Source organism: Cyprinodon tularosa, unplaced genomic scaffold, assembly GCF_016077235.1.
Source record: "Cyprinodon tularosa strain WSP-4 unplaced genomic scaffold, ASM1607723v1 ctg472, whole genome shotgun sequence".
NCBI classification, from domain to species: Eukaryota; Metazoa; Chordata; class Actinopteri; order Cyprinodontiformes; family Cyprinodontidae; genus Cyprinodon; species Cyprinodon tularosa.
The window spans coordinates 655875-679116 of record NW_024039199.1 but is presented as its reverse complement, the minus strand read 5'-3'; the positions used below and the strand labels follow the sequence as shown (position 1 = coordinate 679116).

Genomic DNA, 23242 nt, shown 5'->3' with positions numbered 1-23242 from the left:
GAATAAATCTGTGAACAGCACCGCTAAAAAAAAAAGACAGAGAGCCGGAGCTCCAGAGTCATGGCCGGCAGACAGACAGCCTCACCTCTGCAAACAGCCACAACGTCACAGCAGCGGCAGTAGGCAGCGGGTTCCCCATGGCTGCTGAGGAGGAGGAGACGCTCCTTCCTCCGTCACTGGGTCGGTGTCATCCTGAGAGCCGGCCAGCCTGGAGACCGAGCCACGGAGACGAATCCACGGAGAAAGATCCACGGAGACAGATCCACGGAGACGGATGCGGAGGAAGGTGGAACTGAAGGGAAGATGCGTTAATTCCACGAATCCACGCCCATCTGTGACTTCGCCACGCACAGAGGCGATTCTAGAGTCTGTGGGGGCCCCAAGCAAAAAATCCTAGGGGGCCCTACCGACCAGTGTTCATCACCATTATGTTAGGCTATAAATAATCTGACACCAACGAAAAATTTATTAAATAAAACCTTTTGTATTCCAAATGTTCTAAACATGAACAACCTTGTTATTTTGGAAAATATAAAAGTAAAGAATAAATTAATAAATTAAAATAAATGTATACTAAAATAAAAAAAAAAACAGTAAACAGTATAAAAATAAAAAAACAGTAAATTACTTTAAAAACCCAATATAAACTTTGTACAAAATATAAAGTATAGTAAGAGTAATGAAATTATTGGGGTCCTATACTGCTTTCAGAATTGCTGCTTATGGGCCTTGGCTTGTGCAAATGAAGACATAAGTCCTCCAGATCCGAAGACCTTCGCACACTATACTCTATGGAAATAAGCGCTAGTCCTGAAAGTCTCTCTTGAGACATGGTTGACCTCAGGTTTTTATCAGCTTTAAAGAGGAGAAACTTCTCTCTCCAGAGGCAACAGTGCCCGGGAGAGTTAACAGCAGACGGAGGGCAATGCTGAGATTTCCATAAAGAGACAGAATCCGTTCCTTGTAAATGTAATCAAGCATCTCTCTTGGAGAGGCAGAAACTATCTGCTATCATAGCATTCACTTAACGCTATAGCTGCTGTCTCCCTGTTAGAAGACAAAGTAGCATCATTTCAATGACAGCAGTCATTTAGTGTTAACGTTATGCTTAAATCATTATCTGCTCCACTTACCACTGTCTTTCTTTCTTTTGCTTCTTCAACTTTTTTCTTGTTCTTCTTCTCGCTACCAGATGGATAGCTCCTCTTCATTTTCCTTCAGCTTAGTTACTTAATTGCTTTCCAATTTACTGAACGATAGGCCTACAACGTCACCCATTCACTAGGCTACATTCATTTTCATTAAGGGAAGTTATCCACCTGGGCTGGGCTGGGCTGGATTTTGACTGGGCAAAGCCAATTTCAATCAACATTCCATCCAATCGGAATTTTTATATGCAGTTGTGCATCTCCTCAGTCACTATAGCGTTGTCACTTCATGCTCGCCTGTTGCTGTTTTTATCTACCGGGTGTACAGTAGCTGGCTCTCGGGGGGCCCCCAGCGGCTCGGGGCTCCAAGCAGTGGCTTGGTTGGCCTGTTGACAAGGTGCGCCTCTGGCCCCACGCAGCCCCCCCTCCCTCTGTCACGTTGAACACAAATCAATTCAATTCAGTTTATTTCTATAGCGCCAATTCACTAACCTGACTCCGCCTGATGGATTTGCTCCGCATATCCATCTGGAAACCTTCCGTTGAAGTAATTTTGGGAAGGGCCGAAAATACTGGTTAGCTGATTGGCCTATGTTGGTGATAGACGGGCCAAATAAACCAATCAGATCAACGAAGCATATGACGTACTAACAGAGCGAGGACGAAAACACAACCACAAGCCAGGCTAACTCTTGCCGAAACCAGTCGTGAAAAGAGCAAAATCATCTATTCCTCTGAGAAAAGCCTCCAGAGCAGTGTTTTGCTCTTCTTTCAGTGAAGAAATACTCTGTAATTCCGATAAAACTTGCTCGATAGCCACGCTAACGCTAGTTTCATCGGCTGAAGCCGCCATGTTCTTTAGACTGAACTGTCACGCTTCTCGTTGCGTCACACCTCAGCCCGCCTCAAAGCCAACGCCGATTGGACGTTCGTTTGGTGAACGGCTCCAAATTTTCTTTAACGGAGAGTAGCCAGACTGATCTGCGAGTGAAACCTTGAAAGCTCGCGAGATCAGGATGGTCTCACGAGGCTACCAATTCACAGCACCTCATCTCAAGGCACTTTATAGTTCACCAGATCATCCAGTCAAATTGATTCAAATTTTTCTATCGAAGGAAAACCAGTTGATTGCATCGACTCACTGACTCTTCAGCAATCCCTCGCACTAAGCATGCTTGTAGCGACAGTGGAGAAGAAAAAATTCTTTTAACAGCAAAAAACCTCCAGCAGAACCAGGCTGAGTGTGAGCGGCCATCTGCTGAGGCCGACTGGGGTTCAAGGAGACAGAAGCAGAGATACAAAAAGCAGCTGTAAAAGGCGGCCCCCTTCCAGGAAACACACAGCCAGGCAGACAAGCATCGAGCCAACTCCCATGCCAGAGGACGAAGAGGGCACATCCAGCCAGTCACGATCAGAGAAACAGGACTACACTGGAAAACAGGCCGATCTGCAGCATCTTTAAACAAGGGTGTTAATGGAAGCAGCAAAGCTGATGTTTCTCTCCAGGATGGAGTCACAGCCAAACAGGAACAGACCAGATGAAGCTACTATGAGAAAAAGCAGAGAGAGCAGAACGTTATAGATTGAACTAGCAGATTCTGCAAAGTGGGAGAATAAAGATAGAATGAAGCAGAATGATGAAATGGGGGTCCCTCTGTCCTCCAGCAGTCTAACCATATAGCAGCATAACTATAGAGATAGCTCAGGATAACTTGAGCCACTCTAACTATAAGCTGACATTCTTTGTCTTACTGTATGTAATAAGAACCATGCCTTGATTTTCAACAATAATGCTGATAACAGCACTAAATCTGGAGTTTATATTTAAATCTCTGTTTTAGATATAGAGTTTATATCTAAACCCAAGGTGTATATGGTTCAGATCTACTCTGGTTTAGATCTAAAGCTCTGGTTTATATCGAAGTCAGAGGTTTTGATATAAACCTGGAGTTTATATCTAAAGTTTATATATACACTCTGGGTTTATATCTAAACCAAGGTTTAGATGTAAACCTGGAGTTTATATCTAAACCTCTGGTTTATAGATAAAACAGTGTTTAAACCCCAGATATATTTGGTTCAGTGTGGGTTTATCCAGAGAAGAGGGAACTTGTTGGAGAGCGGACAGGTAGACATTTGCTGGACCCGGAGGACCAATGGAGTGGACTGTCACTTGGATTTCCGAAAGTGACTTGAACAGATCATGTGGAGGTTTTCCCCTGCACAGTGTGAACTCAGTTAATCCATCCAGGGGGATAAGGCCAGACATCCAGTTATACAGGAAGGCTTCCTGCCGAAAGGCAAAGACAAAAACAATATTAGACTCAGAGAAACAGAGGCTCAGGTAGACTCAGCTAATCTCAGCATGGGTAGAGTACCCACACTGGCAAACACTATGGCGTCGAGGTAGTGACATCCCATGGCTCAAATACTCCTCATAGATGATCCAATGAGCCGCAGGTGTGCAGGGAGGCCCAACAATGACAGGGAACCACCTGGTGGTGGAGGGAGAAAAACACACAAACAACCCACACAAACTGGATTCCTAACAAATACTTCAATACATTAAGTTTTAGAAACTCCAACTCCAACTTTTGTGTGGAGAGTGAAATAGAATATAGTAGAATAGAATAAAGTAGAGTAGAGTAGAATAAAGTAGAGTAGAATAGAGTCGAGAAGAGTATAATAGCATAGAGCAGAACCAAATAGAATAGAGAAGAATAGAATAAAAAAAAGTAAAATAGAATATAACAGGACAGAGTAGAATAGAGTAAGGTAGATCAGAATGGAATAGAATAGAGTAGAAAAGAATAGAATAGAGTATAATAAAATAGAACATAACAGAGTTGGGGTTTTCTATTCTATAAAAACATGCAAAAAGGCTTTGCATGGAGGCAGAGGTAAACAAATTAACCCAGTGACAAATGAGAAGCATGTGAGGAGGTGAATGGAGCTGAAAGCATGTGCAGTTAATTAACTGATGAAAGTGAATAATCAATGGAAAAACACAAAGAAGAAACCAAGAGAACAAAATCATAGAATTAATAAATGAAAGGGGAATAGCAACACAGAAATACACTCCTGACACTACGGAACATAAGGAAATGAGTATGGCAAACTCCAGGTGAGAAAAATAACAGAACATAACAGAAAATAAGGAAAGAACTCAGCTAAAAAAAAACTTTTCACAAAAGTCTAATTGAGCTTTAAAATGTTTCCTGTCTCTTGTTTTTCTCAGCATTGTTTTTTATCTGTTGAATATTGTTGATGTTGGTCGATGATCACAGATCAAAAGTCACATAGATGCATTTAACATGTTCATGCTTGCAGGGGCGGATTTAGGAAATTTGGGGCCCTAGGCAAAGACAGGCATTGGGGCCCTCTGAATTGAGAAGACAACATATAGACCCATTATACAGATACAGAAATTTTAATAGAATAGAAATTTGATGATGTCATGTATCTTTAAGTTTGTCTATGTCCATAATTTACTCGAAACAAAGTAATTTAGAATATTTTTAGAGCATAAACGGTAGTGTATAGGATTTCCTAAAAGCGCAATCACGAGTCTACGGAAACCGCGGCAGACCAAACCGGATGAAAGTGCGCATTCAGCTCAGCAAAGAACTCATGCTCTTCCTCAACACTGAAGTCCTCAGACATTTTTCTTTCGTTGTTTCTTTCTTTGCACAGGTAAACAGCACATTTGTTCTTCTACGCTTGCATTATCGGCAGAGCAGACGCTGAATGCGCACTTTCATCTGGTTTGGTCTGCCGCAGTTTCCGTAGACTCGTGAACGGGCTTTTAGGAAATCCTATACACTACTGTTTATGCTCTAAAAACATTCTAAATGACTTCGTTTCGAGTAAATTATGGATGCTACCGACTCAGGACACTTGGAATACATTGGACGAGCAGTATGGAGGAATATTGACAAGTTTTTTGTGGACTTTTATGGACCTTTCTGCCTCGGGCGCCATAGACCTCCATTATTTGAATGTCAGCAGACAGCAAGAAGCCTCCCAGATCTCCAGATGCATTTGAGATATCAAAAAAGTACTCCAGAGTGTTGTTCAGCATGGGGGTGAGTAGAAAATGAAGGCTAATCATGTTTTGGGTGTACTATTCCTTTAAGAGGTTTCTTTTGAATGGATTTGATAAAACTTTTAGTCCCTCGGTATAAAATAAATATTTTGATGAAGATGAGAAATCTGCTTCCTGGTTGGTGAATAACCAATAGTTTGCATCGTATCATTTAAATAAACGGTGTTAGTTTTTTTTGTAATGTATAAAAATTATGCTATAATTTGTAGTTACCGATCTGTTGCTACTATATTTTAATTTGACGAACCTGAGTTTCTCGATGTTCTTTTTCCTGTTTGGTGCTATTGCAATTGCGGATCTTGACCTAGCCGGACCGGAGCGGAGCAAAAAATAGCTCGGCTCCGTATTTTGTCGTTGACGGACGGAGAAGACGTACTTGGACGGAGACGTGCGGAGGAGTAGCGGTGGATGTGGAACAGCTCTCATTGATTAACATGAAAGACAAGCGCTCCGCACGACGTACGTCAGCGGGGCGGAGCGGTGCGCTGACGGAGTATGTGGAATCTGGGGGGAAGTCAGTCATTTTCGGTAACTTTGAAAGCAGCTTCCTACTTTCATTCTTCTTTCTCCTCTTTTCAGCACCGCTAGGGTAACTTCTTGTCATCTTTCTTTCCTTTCCTTTCTTGTCTCTACTCCCACGCTCTGCTCGTATCATCTCTTCACGCCGTTTGTTTTCAAATAGTTTGCTGCCGTGGGTTTGGACCTTTCTGCCCATGCGCAGCAAATGGACTGAACCAATGTAGGAGACACTGTGGGGGGGGGCCGAGACACACTTAATATTATGAGCATTCTAATGGCATTTTAGCGAAAGGATTTTTATCAAAAACATAATTAATCTGCACAAATAAGTAATAGCTGTATTAACCATACATGTAAAAGGAGTTTTAGGGGGCCCCCCAGGAACTCAGGGCCCTAGGTGTTGGGATCCAGAGGCTTGCCCACCAGAGGGCGCCGAGGATCCCCTCCTGATTGTCTGTTCATCTGTTTGGTTCTGGAGTGCTGTCCACCTTTCTCCAGCAGAGAGCGCTGTGGGTCTCCTGAGCTGGAGCCTCCTGCACACCTGAGGATCATCAGTCCATCAGGAGACCAGCTACATAAGCAGCGGCCAGACCTGTCTTCAGCGCCGGAGTGTTGACCAGTTTTGGTTAGCGGAACCTGAGCCTCTGCTTGTATTAAGAATCTCTGTCTGCTCTAGAGAGCAACCTGATCCTAACCAGCCTCTGTCTTCTCTGCTCACAGGAAAACCCGACTGAAGTCTGTAGCTCTGGAGGAGCTCATGTTTGGAAACCTGCCTGCCTGCCCAGAAAAGCCAAACCTGAAGATCCTCAGTCTGAGTCTCCCAGCTAGTTCTCAGGGGAGAACTAGGAGAATAACTCAAGGTCTGAACCTCGCTAGCCTGAAGCTAAGCTCTGCCGCTGCTGAGCTCTCTGCTGAATCCACAGTCTCTGGACCCAACCGGTTCCCTCTCTCCACCGATCAGTCTGAACCTCATCAGGTACAAATCAGAATCAAAGCTCTGTCAAGTCATCGCTGCTACCTGGCTAACCAAACAATTCTTCTCTGCAGATTACTCTGAGAAACCAAGTCCCGGACCAGTACCAGAACCAGTGTAAACTTTTATTCTGTGTGTGTTTATCTCAATAAACTGTTAAACTTTTACCCTGTTTCCTGTGGTGTTCTGCATGTGGGTTTAATCACAGAGACCCATCATGACACTGGGCAACTTTGCCTAATGGTAAATCCGCCCCTGCATGCATGTTGTTTGGAGCCTGAATAGATGATTCCTCTATGCCCATCTAGAGGGATTTCTCTTGATTCCATTGATAGAACAAGAGGACTGATAACTCATAGTTGGATGTGGCAGAGGAACCAAATGATACCAGCAAGGGTTAAACAGCATCATAGTGATCTAAAAAGAAAAAGAAGAATTCAGACCATGTCTTTCCTGACTTTTGTTGTCCAATTTCGACACTGTAATGTGGTTTTTCCGGAAGTATTTATTTCCTTACCTTAGCTGAGTTGAAGGGATGTTTTCCTCTCCACTGTTACTGCATGCCTGCTCAGTGTGCGGATATGCTGTGGATGCCAGACACAATGCAAGCTGCTGTCTCTACCTGCAGGAATGAATCCTGCAAGTCAATGAAGGGATGCAACCCGTCGGATTTCCTTAGATAGAAAGTTTGAACCTTTAACCTGACTGGATGATCTGGTTGAATTGTGTCTGTAAAGGGACCTGAGATGACAGGTCGTGAATCTGTGCCATATAAAAAAACAGTCGTTAGTAATAAGAGAAAGGAAAAAGAGCATCTGCTGTGAAGCGTGCGCTGTACCGGTCTGTTTGGATGAAGAGAGAGCTGAGTCATTAGGCCAAGCTCTCAATTTACCGGTCGATCTACGTTCCTACTCTCATCATGAGCTTTTGAAAGATCCCAGATACAAGTGGCTGAAACGACTTCTCTCCGTAGATAGTCTGGGCTCTTCCTTAGAGATGGGGGAGGAGCTCAGTCATCCTCGGGGGACTCAGAGTAGAGCCGCTGCTCCTCCATGTCGAGAGGAGCCAGTGTATGTGGTTCGAGCATCTGGTTAGGATGCCTCCTGGATGCCTCCCTGGTGAGGTGTCCCAGGCACATCCCACCGGGAAGAGGCCCAGGGGGACACCCAGGACACGCTAGAGGGACTATGTTTCTTAGCTGGCCTGGGAGCGCCTTGGGATTCCCCTATAGGAACTTGCCCAATTGAATGGGGAGAGGGACGTCTGGGAACGTGGAACAAGATGGATGGATGGATGGATGGATGGATGGATGGATGGATGGATGGATGGATGGATGGATGGATGGATGGATGGATGGATGGATGGATGGATGGATGGATGGATGGATGGATGGATGGATAGATGGATGGATGGATGGATGGATGGATGGATGGATGGATGGAAGAAGAGAGTAAGGTTGATCCCCACATTAAGCCTCTGACAGAACAGGCAGACCACATTTATATGAATTCCTCTCAGCAATAATCATCATTCCTGATGAGTGCTGATAGTGATAAAAAAGACGGGGGTGGGGCAGTGGGAGGGAATAGCCGTTGCAGATGTGTCCCACTGAGTTATGGACGGCGGCCATATTTCCTGATGGCCGTCTGTTTATTTCCTGATAAACAGGACATTTTTAGCAGATTAACAGAGAAATCTCCACTCCTTTATATTAATGAGAGCTGCAGTTCAACAGATGCAAAATGTTTTATTTAGTTATTGTTGTTGGAAATTTTTGATTTCTCTTCTATTATATATTACTAATTTATCCTATTTACTCACTATAAAAGTTTTCACTCAGTCTGTTTCATTTTCAAGGCCACACAATTCTCTGCAGGATTGTGTTTGTACTGTAGACCAGACATAGCTTCTTCCCATAACAAATCAGATTCTTTCTCAAGGTTTATTCATAACAGGTTTCTGTTTAACCAAAGTGTCTGTAATTTGTTTTGACTCTGACTACTTTTGCTTTGTTGTAAGTAAGGGGGAATGAACGCTGCTCATGCAGAACAGGGCAGAATGCTGTGCCATAACGGCTGTATGATGAACTGTTCTCTCTTTGATATGAATAAATGTGCCGACTGAGTGAAATCCATTGATCTCTGTTTATTTAACAAATACTTTTTTCCCACTGCAATTATTTAATTCAATTTCAATTCAATTCAGTTTATTTATATAGCGCCAAATTCACAACACATGTCATCTCAAGGCACTTTACAGTTCAACCAGATCAAATTGATACAAAGTTTTCTATCTAAGGAAAACCAGTTGATTGCATTGACTCATTGACTCAAATACAATCCCCCAAACTAAGCATGCTTGTAGCGACAGTGGAGAGGAAAAACTCCCTTTTAACAGGAAGAAACCTCCAGCAGAACCAGGCTCAGTGTGAGCGGCCATCTGCCGAGGCCGACTGGGGTTCAAGGAGACAGAAGCAGAGATACAAAAAGCAGCTGTAAAAGGCGGCCCCGTCCAGGAAACACACAGCCAGGCAGACGAGCTCCGAGGCAGCTCCCATGCCAGAGGACGAAGAGAGCACATCCACTCAGTCACGGTCAGAGAAACAGGACCACACTGGAAAACAGGCCGATCTCCAACATCTATTAACAAGGGTGTTGATAGAAGCAGCACAGCTGATATTTTTTTCCAGGATGACGTCACAGCCAAACAGGAACAGACGAGGCAAAGCTACTCTGAGGAAAAGCAGAGAGAGCAGAAGGTTAGAGATTGAACTAACAGATTCTGCAGAATAGGAGAACAGAGAGAGAATGAAGCAGAATGATGAAATGGGGGTCCCTATGTCCTCCAAAAGTCTAAGCCTATAGCAGCATAACTATAGAGATAGCTCAGGATAACCTGAGCCACCCTAACTATAAGCTTTATCAAAAATGAAAGTTTTAAGCCTAGACTTAAAAGTAGACAGGGTGTCTGCCTCACGGACTAAAACTGGTAGTTGGTTCCACAGGAGAGGAGCCTGATAACTAAAAGATCTGCCTCCCATTCTACTTTTAGAAATTCTAGGAACCACTAGTAAACCTGCAGATTGAGAGCGAAGTGCTCTGTTAGGAACATAAGGAACAATCAGATCTCTGATATAAGATGGAGCTTGGCCATTTAAGGCTTTATATGTGAGAAGGAGGATTTTAAATTCTATTCTTGATTTAACAGGAAGCCAATGAAGAGAAGCCAGGATAGGCGAGATATGATCTCTCTTTTTAATTTTCATTAGAACTCTGGCTGCAGCATTTTGGATCAGCTGAAGGCTTTTAACTACAGTTTGTGGACTTCCTGATAGTAAAGAATTACAATAGTCCAGCCTTGAAGTAACAAATGCATGGACTAGTTTCTCAGCATCACCCCTGGACAGGATATTTCTAATTTTTGCAATGTTCCTCAGATGAAAGAAGGAAATTCTAGAAACCTCTTTGATGTGGGATTTAAATGACAGGTCCTGATCAAAAACAACACCAAGATTTTTTACTTTATTATCTGAAATCAGTTTAATCCCATCCAAATGAAGTGACTGGCTAATCAGTTTCTTTTTCAGAGACTCTGGTCCAAAGACTATAACTTCTGTTTTGTCTGCATTCAGAAGCAGAAAGTTAAGAGTCATCCAGGTTTTTATGTCTTCAAGACATGCCTGTAATCTATGTAATGGGTTAGCTTCATCTGGATTTATAGACAGATATAGCTGGGTATCATCAGCATAACAGTGGAAATTAATCCCATGCTGTCTAATAATTCTACCAATTGGGAGCATGTATAAAGTAAAGAGAATTGGTCCTAGCACTGATCCCTGTGGTACTCCACAGGTAACCTTTGAGCGTGTTGAAGATCTATCATTAACATGAACAAACTGAATTCGATCAGATAGATAAGATTTAAACCAGTCTAGTGCTGTTCCTTTAATTCCAACAAAATATTCAAGTCTTTCTAAAAGAATATTATGGTCAACTGTATCAAATGCAGCACTAAGATCCAACAGGACGAGCACAGATACAAGTCCATTATCTGAGGCCATGAGAATATCATTAGTGACTTTCACCAGAGCTGTTTCAGTGCTATGATGAGCTCTAAAGCCAGACTGAAACTCTTCAAAAAAGTTCATTATGGTGGAAGTGATCGCAAACTTGTTTGGCAACTACTTTCTCAAGAATTTTGGATAAGAAAGGAAGATTGGATATAGGTCTATAATTGACCAAGTCATCTGGGTCAAGAGACGGTTTTCTTAAGCAGAGGTTTAATTACAGCAACCTTAAAAGCTTTAGGTACATATCCCTGTAACAGAGATAGATTAATCACATCTAAAATGGAGGAGGAGATCAAAGGGAATACCTCCTTAAATAACCTGGTTGGAACTGGATCTAACATACAAGTTGAAGGCTTAGATGAAGACAATAATTTTGCTAATTCAGAGAGTTCAACTGGATCAAAGCAGTCTAAACCCAGTTCAGATTCCATGACTACCTCAGGTACAATCGCGGATAGAGGAGTGCTTATGATCTTATTTTTAATAAGATCAATCTTATTTATAAAGAATCCCATAAAGTCATTGCTGCTAAGAGCAGGTGGAATGGACGGTTCAACAGAGCTATGGCTCTGGGTGAGTTTGGCAACTGTATTAAAAAGAAATCTAGGATTATTCTTATTCTCCTCTATTAATGAGGAGAAGTATGCTGCTCTTGCTTTACAAAGGGTCCTCTTATACAGCAGTAAACCATTTTTCCAGACTAGGAAGGACTCTCGCAGGCCTGTGGAGCGATATTTTCTCTCCAGTTTTCCTAGCATTTTGCTTCAAAGTACGCAGCTCTGCATTAAACCAAGGAGCAAGCTTTCTATTTTTAACGGTTTTCATTTTCAAAGGAGCTGCGTTGTCTAAGGCAATACGCAGAGAACTAGCAACCCCATCAACAAAATCATCAACCTGTGAAGGCGAATAAGCTAAACTTTTGCACTCTGCAGCACTGCTCAGTGACACAGAGGAGAGAGAAAGTGAAGCAGATTCTTTAAAATTTATAACTGCACTATCTGATAAAGATCTACTAAAATTGAACCTTCTTTTGGGGGAGGAGAACTCTGTTAAAGTAATCCTGAAGGTTATTAGAAAGTGGTCAGAGAGGACAGGGTTGTGAGGAAATACTGTTATTTCTTCACATTCTATGCCGTATGTCAGCACAAGATCCAAAGTATGAAGATGAGAATGCGTGGGACTATTCACATTTTGAACAAAGCCAATAGTGTCTAAGATAGCATTAAAGGCTGCTCTTAAGCTATCGCCTTCAATGTCAGCATGGATGTTAAAATCTCCCACTATGATGACCCTGTCAGTATTTAATACCAAATCAGAAAGGAACTCTGAAAACTCATCTAAAAATTCAGAGTAAGGACCTGGTGGACGATACAAAGTTACAAAAAGAAGAGGTTTTCTTGCCTTGAAATTTGGATCAGGGAAATTAAGGGTTAAATGTTCAAAAGAGTTGTAGGTATTAACTGTTTTGGGAGTAATCAGTAAGTCAGACTGGAAGATTGTTGCTACTCCTCCTCCTCGCCCAGAACTTCTGGGGATGTGAAAATTTAAATAGCTTGAAGGAGTTGCCTCATTTATGCTCACATAATCCTCTTGCTGCAGCCAGGTTTCTGTAAGGCAAAACAAGTCAATGTGATTATCACAAATCAAGTCATTAACTAGTAGACTTTTAGAGGAAAGCGATCTTATGTTAAACAGACCGCATTTAATTGTTTTAACTTTTTCCCCAATTTGAGTTATTTTGATTTTAATTAGATTATCATGATTTACTCCTTTGGGAATCTTTGCTAATTTATTAGATTTTGGTCGTGGGCAAGACACTGTCTGGATGGAGTAAAGAGTGGGTAACAGTAGAGAAGCTGCAGAGATGTGTGTTAAACTACAACTCTGCTTCCTGGTCTGCACCCTGGGTGGTCAGGGTTTTGGAGTCTTTTTTAGTCTTTTCCTGTTCTGTGTTTCCTCATTTGTTTTGCAGTCATCTCTTCCTGTTTGTTCTCCATCTTACTGCCTCTCTCTAGAGCAGAGGTAACCAATTAAAAACCAGCGGGTCTGAATTAAGGAAATCATCAACCAGTAAAGGTCCAGGACATTTTTAATTATAATCTCTTACTTTAAACAGAATTTAAAGCTACAGTGTGTAATAATTACAGGGATATACAGTCAGAAATGTAATATATTATACATAACTATGTTATTTATCATCATCTACGAGCTCAGCCTCTTAACCTTAATATTTGCGTTGCCTTAAAATTCGTTATTTATAATTACCTAGGAGCGGGTCTCGCAGCCATGGAGGCAGACATCTTTGCGCTACGGCAGTGCAGAGCCAACAAACTAGTGATTGCGAGATCGCCCATTACAATAACATGCTGCGTGATGATGCTGTTACTCTCCAGTATACTTATTCAGCAACGTCCCTGACGTTTCACAGGTAAGGATTCAGTAATTTTCTGTAAAATAATTTTCTGGATATATACCTCGGTTACTTCTCTCCGGCTCCTTTGGAGATCTTCAAGCCTTTCCTCCTCTGCTCTAGTCACCCCGCTGGCACCTCTCCCTCGCCTGGCCCTGGCTGCACGCCCACCCCGGCCTCTCTGCCCTCTTCCTCACCTTCTTCCTCGCCTTGTAACCCCCGTGCCACAAACAAGACTTGGAGTCAGTAAACGGGGAATATATATTCTTCCAGCGAACACAATCTCGCTGTTAAACTAATGACTACAATTACTTTGTCTGTTTATATTACCATGCAAAGCAGCTCACCAAAACGTCACAACGATGTAGAAAAAATAACGGGTATATTTATTATCTTAAGTCTACATGAAATCTATACCCTACACAGACTAATGAAATACTATCTGTAAAATTATCTATGTAAACAAACCTCATCACTTGATAAGGTAGGTGATGTGGACGACGTGGAAGACATTTTGTCCCGTAACGCTCGCCGTACTGTTGGGGGGGAGAAGCTGTGGGGGGGGGAGATGTTCATGTTGCTGCGGTATACAGTCTGGACGTTAGATGTCGCTGAAAATTACACACTGTAGCTTTAACACTGAAATAAAATAAGGTTCTAATGCATCCATTTTATACATTGAATTTTAAAATAAAAAAATATTAAAAAAAGAAAGAAATAGAACATTTTTTCATTTAAAATCTAAAGCTTTTTTTTCTTTTTAAATTGTTCAGTTTGGTATATAAAAAATTTCCTGAGTCCCATATCTTATAAAACACCTGAACTGACCATTTTTTTATTTATTTCTTTTTTCTGTCTTAATGAGAGCAGTGGGATTTATGCTGCCCTGCAAGGCTTTAAACCTGGGTTTGAATGGAGACTAAGCCATTCTCAAGCACATATCAAGGTGCTCCTTTTGAGCCTGGATCCAGATTTATTTCTGATTCTGTTCATGGTGGAGAATCCTGCTTCACAGCAGCAGGTTGAGCCAAACATACTCTAAATTTCACTTTTCTTTCACCAGTTCACCGCAGTTCTTCCAGCAGTCCACACTTTCTCTGCTCTCTTTTTCTCATCATCTTCTCCTTCTTTCCCATCGCCCGGCTTGCCACAGGTTTGCCTAATGTGTCTAAAAGTAGCAGCAGCAGCAACCCAGACTGACAGCTCATTGACTCACATGCAGCCTGGTGCCGGACGCTCCGGAGGGCTTTACCATATTAACAGGAGAAGCGGTGCAACATGCAGTAAGTTATAAATGTTTTAAATCAAGTTGGGTCTGGATTAGCCAGCATGTGGGTCCGGATCCAGACCCCAGTCCGCTAATCCGTGACCTCTGATCTAGACTCTTCTACCATCATTTGAAGCTTTCAGTCCAAAGAGCCACATGTCTCTGAAGTCCAGATGAATAAAACTCACTGAGGGCCAGGAGTTCCATGCTTTAGAAAATAAAACCAGTTTAATCTTTTTGATAAAAGTATGCACTATAAAACTTAAAATCCTAAATCATTTTTATTTTATTTCTACTTTAAGGTTTTAAGATGGAGCAATATTTCTTCAATGTGCTGGTGAAGATTCCCAGTCATCCGGGTCATATTCCTTCAGAAAAAGTTAAAAAAACAATCCGGACTTTGTTTCTAAGTTTGAAGACGTTTCTCTTCCCATGCATGGAATTTCTTTAATGCTGAAATTTGTGGCACGTGTTCAAAATGAAAAGGTTTTCTGACAAGAAAAATGAATTGCAAAGCTTCTCACTGGGACTTTTAGTGCTATTTTGTGGTGAAAAATGATGCAATTTCTGCATTAAATGTTTTCCTAAAGTAACATTTATTTATCACTTTTTAGCCAAGTTATCAAGGGCCATTCTGCCGACTGCTGCAGCAGCCAGTTGTAGCCCCCTGATGGTCTCAGGCATTCCTCTTTTTTGTGAGTCCTGGTTGTTAGGTCTGGTTTAAATAAACGTTCTTCATTTCTCCATAACTTTGTAAGGTCCTAGTGCTTTATCTGCACCCTGATGCTGCATGCATGGACAGGACCAGCAGGGCCCCCTGTTCTAGAAACAATGAAATGAGGATAAAAAAATACCAAAGTGCTTTTTCTAGTATCAAAGGTCCACAGATGATTTAAAGAAAACCTGGGAGGCAAATCAGAGGTAGTTTAAAGCTTCTGTGCCACAGGGGTAAACGCATGGTAGAAATGTCTTCAATAAATGACCTGCTGAGAAAGGTGCTTTTTTTTAAAACATTTTTTTGTATTTTTATCTAATACAGCACTGGACCAGATTCAATTAGAGATGTTTAGTTGTCTGAAGGTAACTTTACATTAGAGACCATAAAAATTACAAGGGGGGGCTTCCCCAAGGATCCATCTAGGCCCCATCCTATTCAATATCTACATGCTCCTCCCCAACTCAGATCTTAATAAACATCAGTTACCATAGCGGTGCCGACAACACCTTGCTGTACATAACTATGTCACCAGGTGACCACTAACCCATTCCAGCTCTGGGTGAGTGCAGAAAAATCCATGGAAATCAATGGAATCAATTGAAAACATTTTCTTCAACTGAATCAAAACAAAACTGAAGTAGTAGTTCTGGAACAAAAGAAGAGCATTTAAAAGTTAGCTGGTTTAGTCAATCCGAAAAGCAGAGACTAACCTTGAAAAACTGATTCTGCCTAAAGAGTAAATCAGCAGCTGCAGCTGATCCAGAATGCTGCTGCCTGCATCCTCACTAGAACTAAGAAAGTGGAGGACATCAGCCCAATTCTAAAGTCCTAATATTTCTGTGAGCCTATAAATCACTGAATGGCTGACCTCCAACATACATTACATCTGGTAGGGTGACCAAACGTCCATATTTCCCAGGACATATCTGTATTTCACGTCCTGTCCCGGGCGTCCCGGGTATTTTTTAGAAAGTGAAATGTCCTGATTTTTTTAAATTACCTTAATTGGACCATTAAATTTATAGGCACTAGAGCACTGCGCACGACGCTGCGTGAGACGTAATCCCTGAGCCGCGTCAGTGCGGGCAGCCCTGTTCTTAATCAGAGGCTCTGTTCGAAAACCTGGGCTGCATCCTCCAAGGACGCGGTCTACCTAGACTGGATCCTTCGAAATCCTTGAAAATAAGGAGGCCGGAAGGGTTTTGGCTGTAAATTCGAACAGGTCCATCCCTTCGGCGGGTTTTACCGCCGTATTCTCTGTTGCTTAGCCACCGTGAAAGTTGACACACAAAGCAGGAAAAGAATGAATACCGAGGGTGTTTATTTATTTATTTATTTTTAAAAGTTAAACTGAACAAAGACTACACTTACAAGAATCCAGAGTGGAATAAATGTTCCAACCACAGGGAGCAGGAACAAATAAAATCAAAGGTAATAATTTAAACCTTAGTCATTTAAATAACCTGCTGCTGTCATTCTGCACATCTCTGATGTTGCTCCTATTTTCAAATATCCATTCCTGTAAAAATGTCCATAGCTGCATATTGGTTATTTATTCTCCAGTTTTATATTGTTAAAACATTTTACAGAATTGTATTGTTTATATTTTAACTCTTCCCTATTATGTTATTCTTATACATTTTTCTAAGGTCCACATTTGTGTGACCATTTTTAATAATCTTTCTGCTGCTGTAAATTTGCCCATTGTGGGACAATAAAGGGATTTTCTGCATGGGAACAGAGATTTCACCCCCCACAAATAAACCTTTCTCTGTTAAAGTATTGAATTCTGTCAAATAATAAAATAAACCATTAAACCCAGTTCACATAAACTTTTTAAAGTTGGCAGTTTTGTGATTTAAAGTGTTTGTTATTCACCATGTTTGACTTTTCTTTAACTGTTAAAAAGGTAGTTTAGGCGGCATAGATACAGGTTCAGCAGATTCTGCAAAAGCTTCTTCCCCACCACCATAAGACAGCTGAACTGTTGATAAATCTCTAAACCATGTCACAGACTCTGCATTAAATTGACACCCAAACCCTGCATGATTGCGCCATATATATTTAATGCTCTGAACTTCCATATCAATGCATTTTTTTTGCACTATGATTTTTTTCTCCCACACTGGTTACATTTGATCAAATGTCATGAGAACTGTACTAAATAAAATCTTGTTTTGTATACACACTGTTTATAGAAAAACACAATAAAAGTTGTCTAAGTCTAGAGGGACATGATAACCTTATAGAAAAATCAAGGGTTCAAAGCAAGAAAAAAAAAACTAAAATCAGTAATGAAGCATTAAGTATTTATTGAGCAGTAAATTGGTACATTTTTTAACTTTGCTGCCTTTAATTCAATAAAACCCTTTTAAACTGCATCATGTTGGTTCATCTGGACAGTCTTCTTTCTGTTTGCTTTGTATCCTGGCACATCTAACCTGAAAATCTTCTAAACCTTCTGATTATTTATTTGCTTCTCATGAGCTCAGCTTCCAGCAGCCCCAGTCAGCCATGCTGTCTTGATAACCGCGTCTCATGGGCCATAAAGTCGACCTTCTTTCCTCAGTAGTCGGCTTTTTTTTCAGCATGCACCGAAGGTCTGAGTTACGACATAATGACATGTGGAAACGTGTTCTGGTGAACAAAGATCAAAAGGTAGAAAAGTTCAGCATGTTTAAATGCAGCAGTATAAAATACCAAAGTCATGGAATATAACCATAGAAGACGTGATTGATGGTGCTGGTCTGAGATCTGACAGCTGCTTCACCTGCTTGATGGATGACTGTCACCTTGGAGATGATTTGGTCCCTTTAGATCAGCGGTCACCAACCTTTTTAAGGCTGAGGGCTACTTCATGGTCATAGGAAGGGCAACCAATACTGACCTACGAACTGGAGGGATCAGTGTTCACCTACAGTAAATCTCATCCATAAAAACTCATTTTTATTCTTATTTTATTCTTTAATTCATTTCTAATTTTCTTTTTAATATTGTCATTTTGAAACCACTGAAATATGATGAAATAGTTAACATGATGAAATAATACATAAATGATTAAAAAGAAGAGCAACAGAATAAAAAAAATTAAACTTAACCCACTGAGTGAGTTCTTCTGTTTTCAGAAGACAAAGAGGGCCCCACATGTGGTCCTTGAGGGCCCCCTGGTGCCCACGGGCACCGCGTTGGTGACCCCTGCTTTAGATGAACAGGAGTCTTTATCACTACCTGCATGTTTGACTCTGGCTTTTCTAGAGTAGACATTAGTATTTGGTTTATTCACAGCATTTTTCTAATGTGTCGCATCGATCAGTGTAGCCCTCAGAATAAAAAGCCAACAGAGTTCCCTTCATCAATGGAGAACAGCAATGGGTATATTGAGTAACAGCAATACAAAGACGGAGAAAAGATGGGGTGGACCCCAAACACAAAAAGTGTTTTTTTTTTTTTTTTTTTTTTTTTTTTTTTACAATTTTAAAAAACAGACACCCACCCGCCCCTCCCATATCTACATCCCCACAGCCACATAAGCACAGTGCATACATGAAGGTAAATTAAAATAACAGACTGAAGGACAGGAAGAGAAAGCATTAAGGAAAAAAAGGGAACATAAATGAAAACAAAAAAATACTATTTACCTAAAGAAAAAGTAATAGAGAGAAAGAAAAAAAAGGAAGAGAGGGAAAAAAAATCTAGAAATCTAAATGGGACAAAAATAAATAAATAAACAACTCAGACTTCTCTCTCCTCTGGTTGAATGTCTACAGTGTCTATGATGGACAGCAGGGGGTCCCAAGTCCTACTGAATTTACTCGAAGAACCATTAAGGGAAAAACGTAGACAGGGGTGCAGTATTTTTCCACTTAAGCAAAATGAAACACCTTGCAAGCAAAGAACAGAAAGGTTACGCCGATCGGAGGTCACTAAAATTAGTGTTGCTTCGGTGTGCAAGTTTGCCAAAAAAATGTTGGACTCCGTAATTTTCTCTGCTCCCCTCCCTGATCTGACCAGTGATGACATGTTTAGCCGCATGTCGTCATTCAAGCGCTGGTTGTCTAGGTGGTGTCCTGAAAACAACGTGGGCTACATTAAGAATTGGCAATCCTTTTGGGGAAAGCCTGGTCTGATTCGGAGAGACGGCATTCCATCCCACTTTGGATGGTGCAGCTCTTCTTTCTAGGAATCTGGCCACATTTATTAGTCCTCCAAAACCCTGACCACCCAGGGTGCAGACCAGGAAGCAGAGTTGTAGTTTAACACACATCTCTGCAGCTTCTCTACTGTTACCCACTCTTTACTCCATCCAGACAGTGTCTTGCCCACGACCAAAATCTGATTAAAAATTAGCAAATATTCCCAAAGGAGTAAATCATGATCATCTAATTAAAATTAAAATAACTCCAATTGGGGGAAAAGTTAAAACAATTAAATGTGGTCTGTTTAACATTAGATCTCTTTCCTCTAAAAGTATGCTAGTTAATGACTTGATTTGTGATAATCACATTGACTTATGTTGCCTTACAGAAACCTGGCTGCAGCAAGAGGATTATGTGAGCATAAATGAGGCAACTCCTTCAAGCTATTTAAATTTTCACATACCCAGAAGTTCTGGGCGAAGATGAGGAGTAGCAACAATTGTCCAGTCGGACTTAGTGATTACTCCCAAAACAGTTAATACCTACAACTCTTTGAACATTTAACCCTTAATTTCCGCTGATCCAAATTTCAAAGCAAGAAAATGTCTTCTTTTTGTAACTTTGTATTGTCCACCAGGTCCTAATGCTATCTTAGACACTATTGGCTTTGTTCAAAATGTGAATAGTCCCACACATTCTCATCTTCATACTTTGGATCTTGTGCTGACATACGACATGGAATGTGAAGAAATAACAGTAGTTCCTCACAACCCTGTCCTCTCTGACCACTTTCTAATAACCTTCAGGATTACTTTAACAGAGTTCTCCTTAATTTTAGTAGATCTTTATCAGATAGTTAGATAGTCAGAGTCGTTATAAAGTCCAGCTTTTTCCACTTAAGGCAGCTAGCAAAAGTAAAACCCATTCTTTCCAGACAGCATTTCGAAACAGTGATCCATGCATTTGTGACCACACGGCTGGATTACTGTAACTCACTTTATACAGGGGTCAGTGATGTCTATATTTCTCAACTTCAGAGGGTTCAAAATGCTGCTGCACGTCTTTTAACAGGTACACGAAAATTCGACCACATCTCCCCTATTTTACCTTCCTTACACTGGCTGCCAGTACATTTTAGGATTAATTTTAAAATTCTTTTATTTGTTTTTAAAACTCTTAATGGCCTTGCTCCTTCTTATCTGTCTGAGCTGTTGCCTTCTTATACACCCTCCCGTTCCCTCAGGTCAGCTGATCAGTTGCTTCTGAGGGTCCCAAAGACAAAATGCAAGCTCAGAGGAGACCATGCTTTTTCTGTGGCAGCTCCTAAGCTGTGGAATGATCTGCCTCTGAGCATAAGACAGGCCTCTTCTCTTGCTGTTTTTAAGTCCCTTCTTAAGACTTATCTTTTTTCCTTGGCTTTTGGCACAGTTTGAGAGGTTTTACTTTGTTTTATTCTTTTTGTATACTAATATGTATTTTACACTCGTTTTTTCTCTATTTTATAATTTTATTGTATTTTATGATTGTGTACAGCACTCTGGTCCTGTCCGGTGTATAAAGTGCTTCATAAATAAAGTTGGTATGGTATGGTATGGTATAGTGCAGTTATACATTTTAAAGAATCTGCTTCACTTTCTCTCTCCTCTGTGTCGCTGAGCAGTGCTGCAGAGTGCAAAAGCTTAGCTTATTCCCCTTCACAGGTTGATGATTTTGTTGATGGGGTTGCTAGTTCTCTGCGTATTGCCTTAGACAACGCAGCTCCTTTAAAAAAATGAAAACCGTTAAAAATAGAAAGATGCTCCTTGGTTTAATGCAGAGCTGCGCACTTCGAAGCAAAATGCTAGGAAACCGGGGAGAAAATATCGCTCCACAGGCCTGCAGGAGTCCTTCCTAGTCTGGAAAAATAGTTTACTGCTGTATAAGATGACACTTTGTAAAGCAAGAGCAGCATACTTCTCCTCATTAATAGAGGAGAATAAGAATACTTTTTAATACAGTTGCCAAACTCACCCAGAGCCATAGCTCTGTTGAACCGTCCATTCCACCTACTCTTAGCAGCAATGATTTTATGGGATTCTTTATAAATAAGATTGATCCTATTAAAAATAAGATCATAGGCACTCCGCTATCCGCGATTGTATCTGAGGTAGTCATGGAATCTGAACCGGGTTTTGACTGCTTTGATCCAGTTGAATTACTGAGTTAGCAAAATTATTGTCTTCATCTAAGCCTTCAACTTGTATGTTAGATCCAGTTCCAACCAGGCTATTTAAGGAGGTATTCCCTTTGATCTCCTCCTCCATTTTAGATGTGATTAATCTATCTCTGTTACAGGGACATGTACCTAAAGCTTTTAAGGTTGCTGTAATTAAACCTCTGCTTAAGAAACGTCTCTTGACCCAGATGACTTGGTCAATTATAGACCTATATCCAATCTTCCTTTCTTATCTAAAATTCTTGAGAAAGTAGTTGCCAAACAAGTTTGCGATCACTTACACCATAATGAACTTTTTGAAGAGTTTCAGTCTGGCTTTAGAGCTCATCATAGCACTGAAACAGCTCTGGTGAAAGTCACTAATGATATTCTCATGGCCTCAGATAATGGACTTGTATCTGTGCTCGTCCTGTTGGATCTTAGTGCTGCATTTGATACAGTTGACCATAATATTCTTTTAGAAAGACTTGAATATTTTGTTGGAACTAAAGGAACAGCACTAGATTGGTTTAAATCTTATCTATCTGATCGAATTCAGTTTGTTCATGTTAATGATAGATCTTCCACATGCTCAAAGGTTACCTGTGGAGTACCACAGGGATCAGTGCCACGACCAATTCTCTTTACTTTATACATGCTCCCAATCGGTAGAGTTATTAGACAGCATGGGATTAATTTTCACTGTTATGCTGATGATACCCAGCTATATATGTCTATAAATCCAGATGAAGCTAACCCATTACATAAATTAGAGGCATGTCTTGAAGACATAAAAACCTGGATGACTCTTAACTTTCTCCTTCTGAATGCAGACAAAACAGAAGTTATAGGCTTTGGACAAGAGTCTTTGAAAAAGAAGCTGATTAGTCAGTCACTTCATTTGGTTGGGATTAAACTGATTTCAGATAATAAAGTAAAAAATCTTGGTGTTATTTTTGATCAGGACCTGTCATTTAAATCCCAGATCAAAGAGGTTTCTAGAATTTCCTTCTTTCATCTGAGGAATATTGCAAAAATTAGAAATCTCCTGCCCAGGGGTGATGCTGAGAAACTAGTCCATGCATTTGTTACTTCAAGGCTGGACTATTGTAATTCTTTACTATAAGGAAGTCCACAAGCTGTAGTTAAAAGCCTTCAGCTGATCCAAAATGCTGCAGCCAGAGTTCTGATGAAAATGAAAAAGAGAGATCATATCTCTCCTATCCTGGCATCTCTTCATTGGCTTCCTGTTAAATCCAGAATAGAATTTAAAATCCTCCTTCTCACATATAAAGCCTTAAATGGCCAAGCTCCATCTTATATCAGAGATCTGATTGTTCCTTATGTTCCTAACAGAGCACTTCGCTCTCAATCTGCAGGTTTACTAGTGGTTCCTAGAATTTCTAAAAATAGAATGGGAGGCAGATCTTTTAGTTATCAGGCTCCTCTCCTGTGGAACCAACTACCAGTTTTAGTCCGTGAGGCAGACACCCTGTCTACTTTTAAGGCTAGGCTTAAAACTTTCCTTTTTGATAAAGCTTATAGTTAGAGTGGCTCAGGTTATCCTGAGCTATCTCTATAGTTATGCTGCTTCTGGAGGACATAGGGACCCCCATTTCATCATTCTGCTTCATTCTCTTTCTATTCTCCTATGCTGCAGAATCTGTTAGTTCAATCTCTAACATTCTGCTCTCTCTGCTTTT

The 23242-nt window shown here is 40.8% G+C and overlaps 1 protein-coding gene across 2 annotated transcripts in view; it reads right to left on the bottom strand.

The window, feature by feature from the left end:
- vopp1 (VOPP1 WW domain binding protein) overlaps positions 1 to 360 on the bottom strand; it is a 38406-nt gene extending 38046 nt beyond the window's left edge. The window contains exon 1 of one of the 2 annotated variants that reach the window (XM_038301713.1): positions 86 to 360. Coding sequence is in view for 1 of the 2 variants with exons in the window: in XM_038301712.1 (XP_038157640.1) it covers positions 86 to 139 (54 nt within the window). In the remaining variant the exon portion in view is untranslated. The remainder of the gene's footprint in view (positions 1 to 85) is intronic. The other variant, XM_038301712.1, reaches the window with a different exon arrangement.
- Between the last annotated feature and the right edge of the window lie 22882 nt (positions 361 to 23242).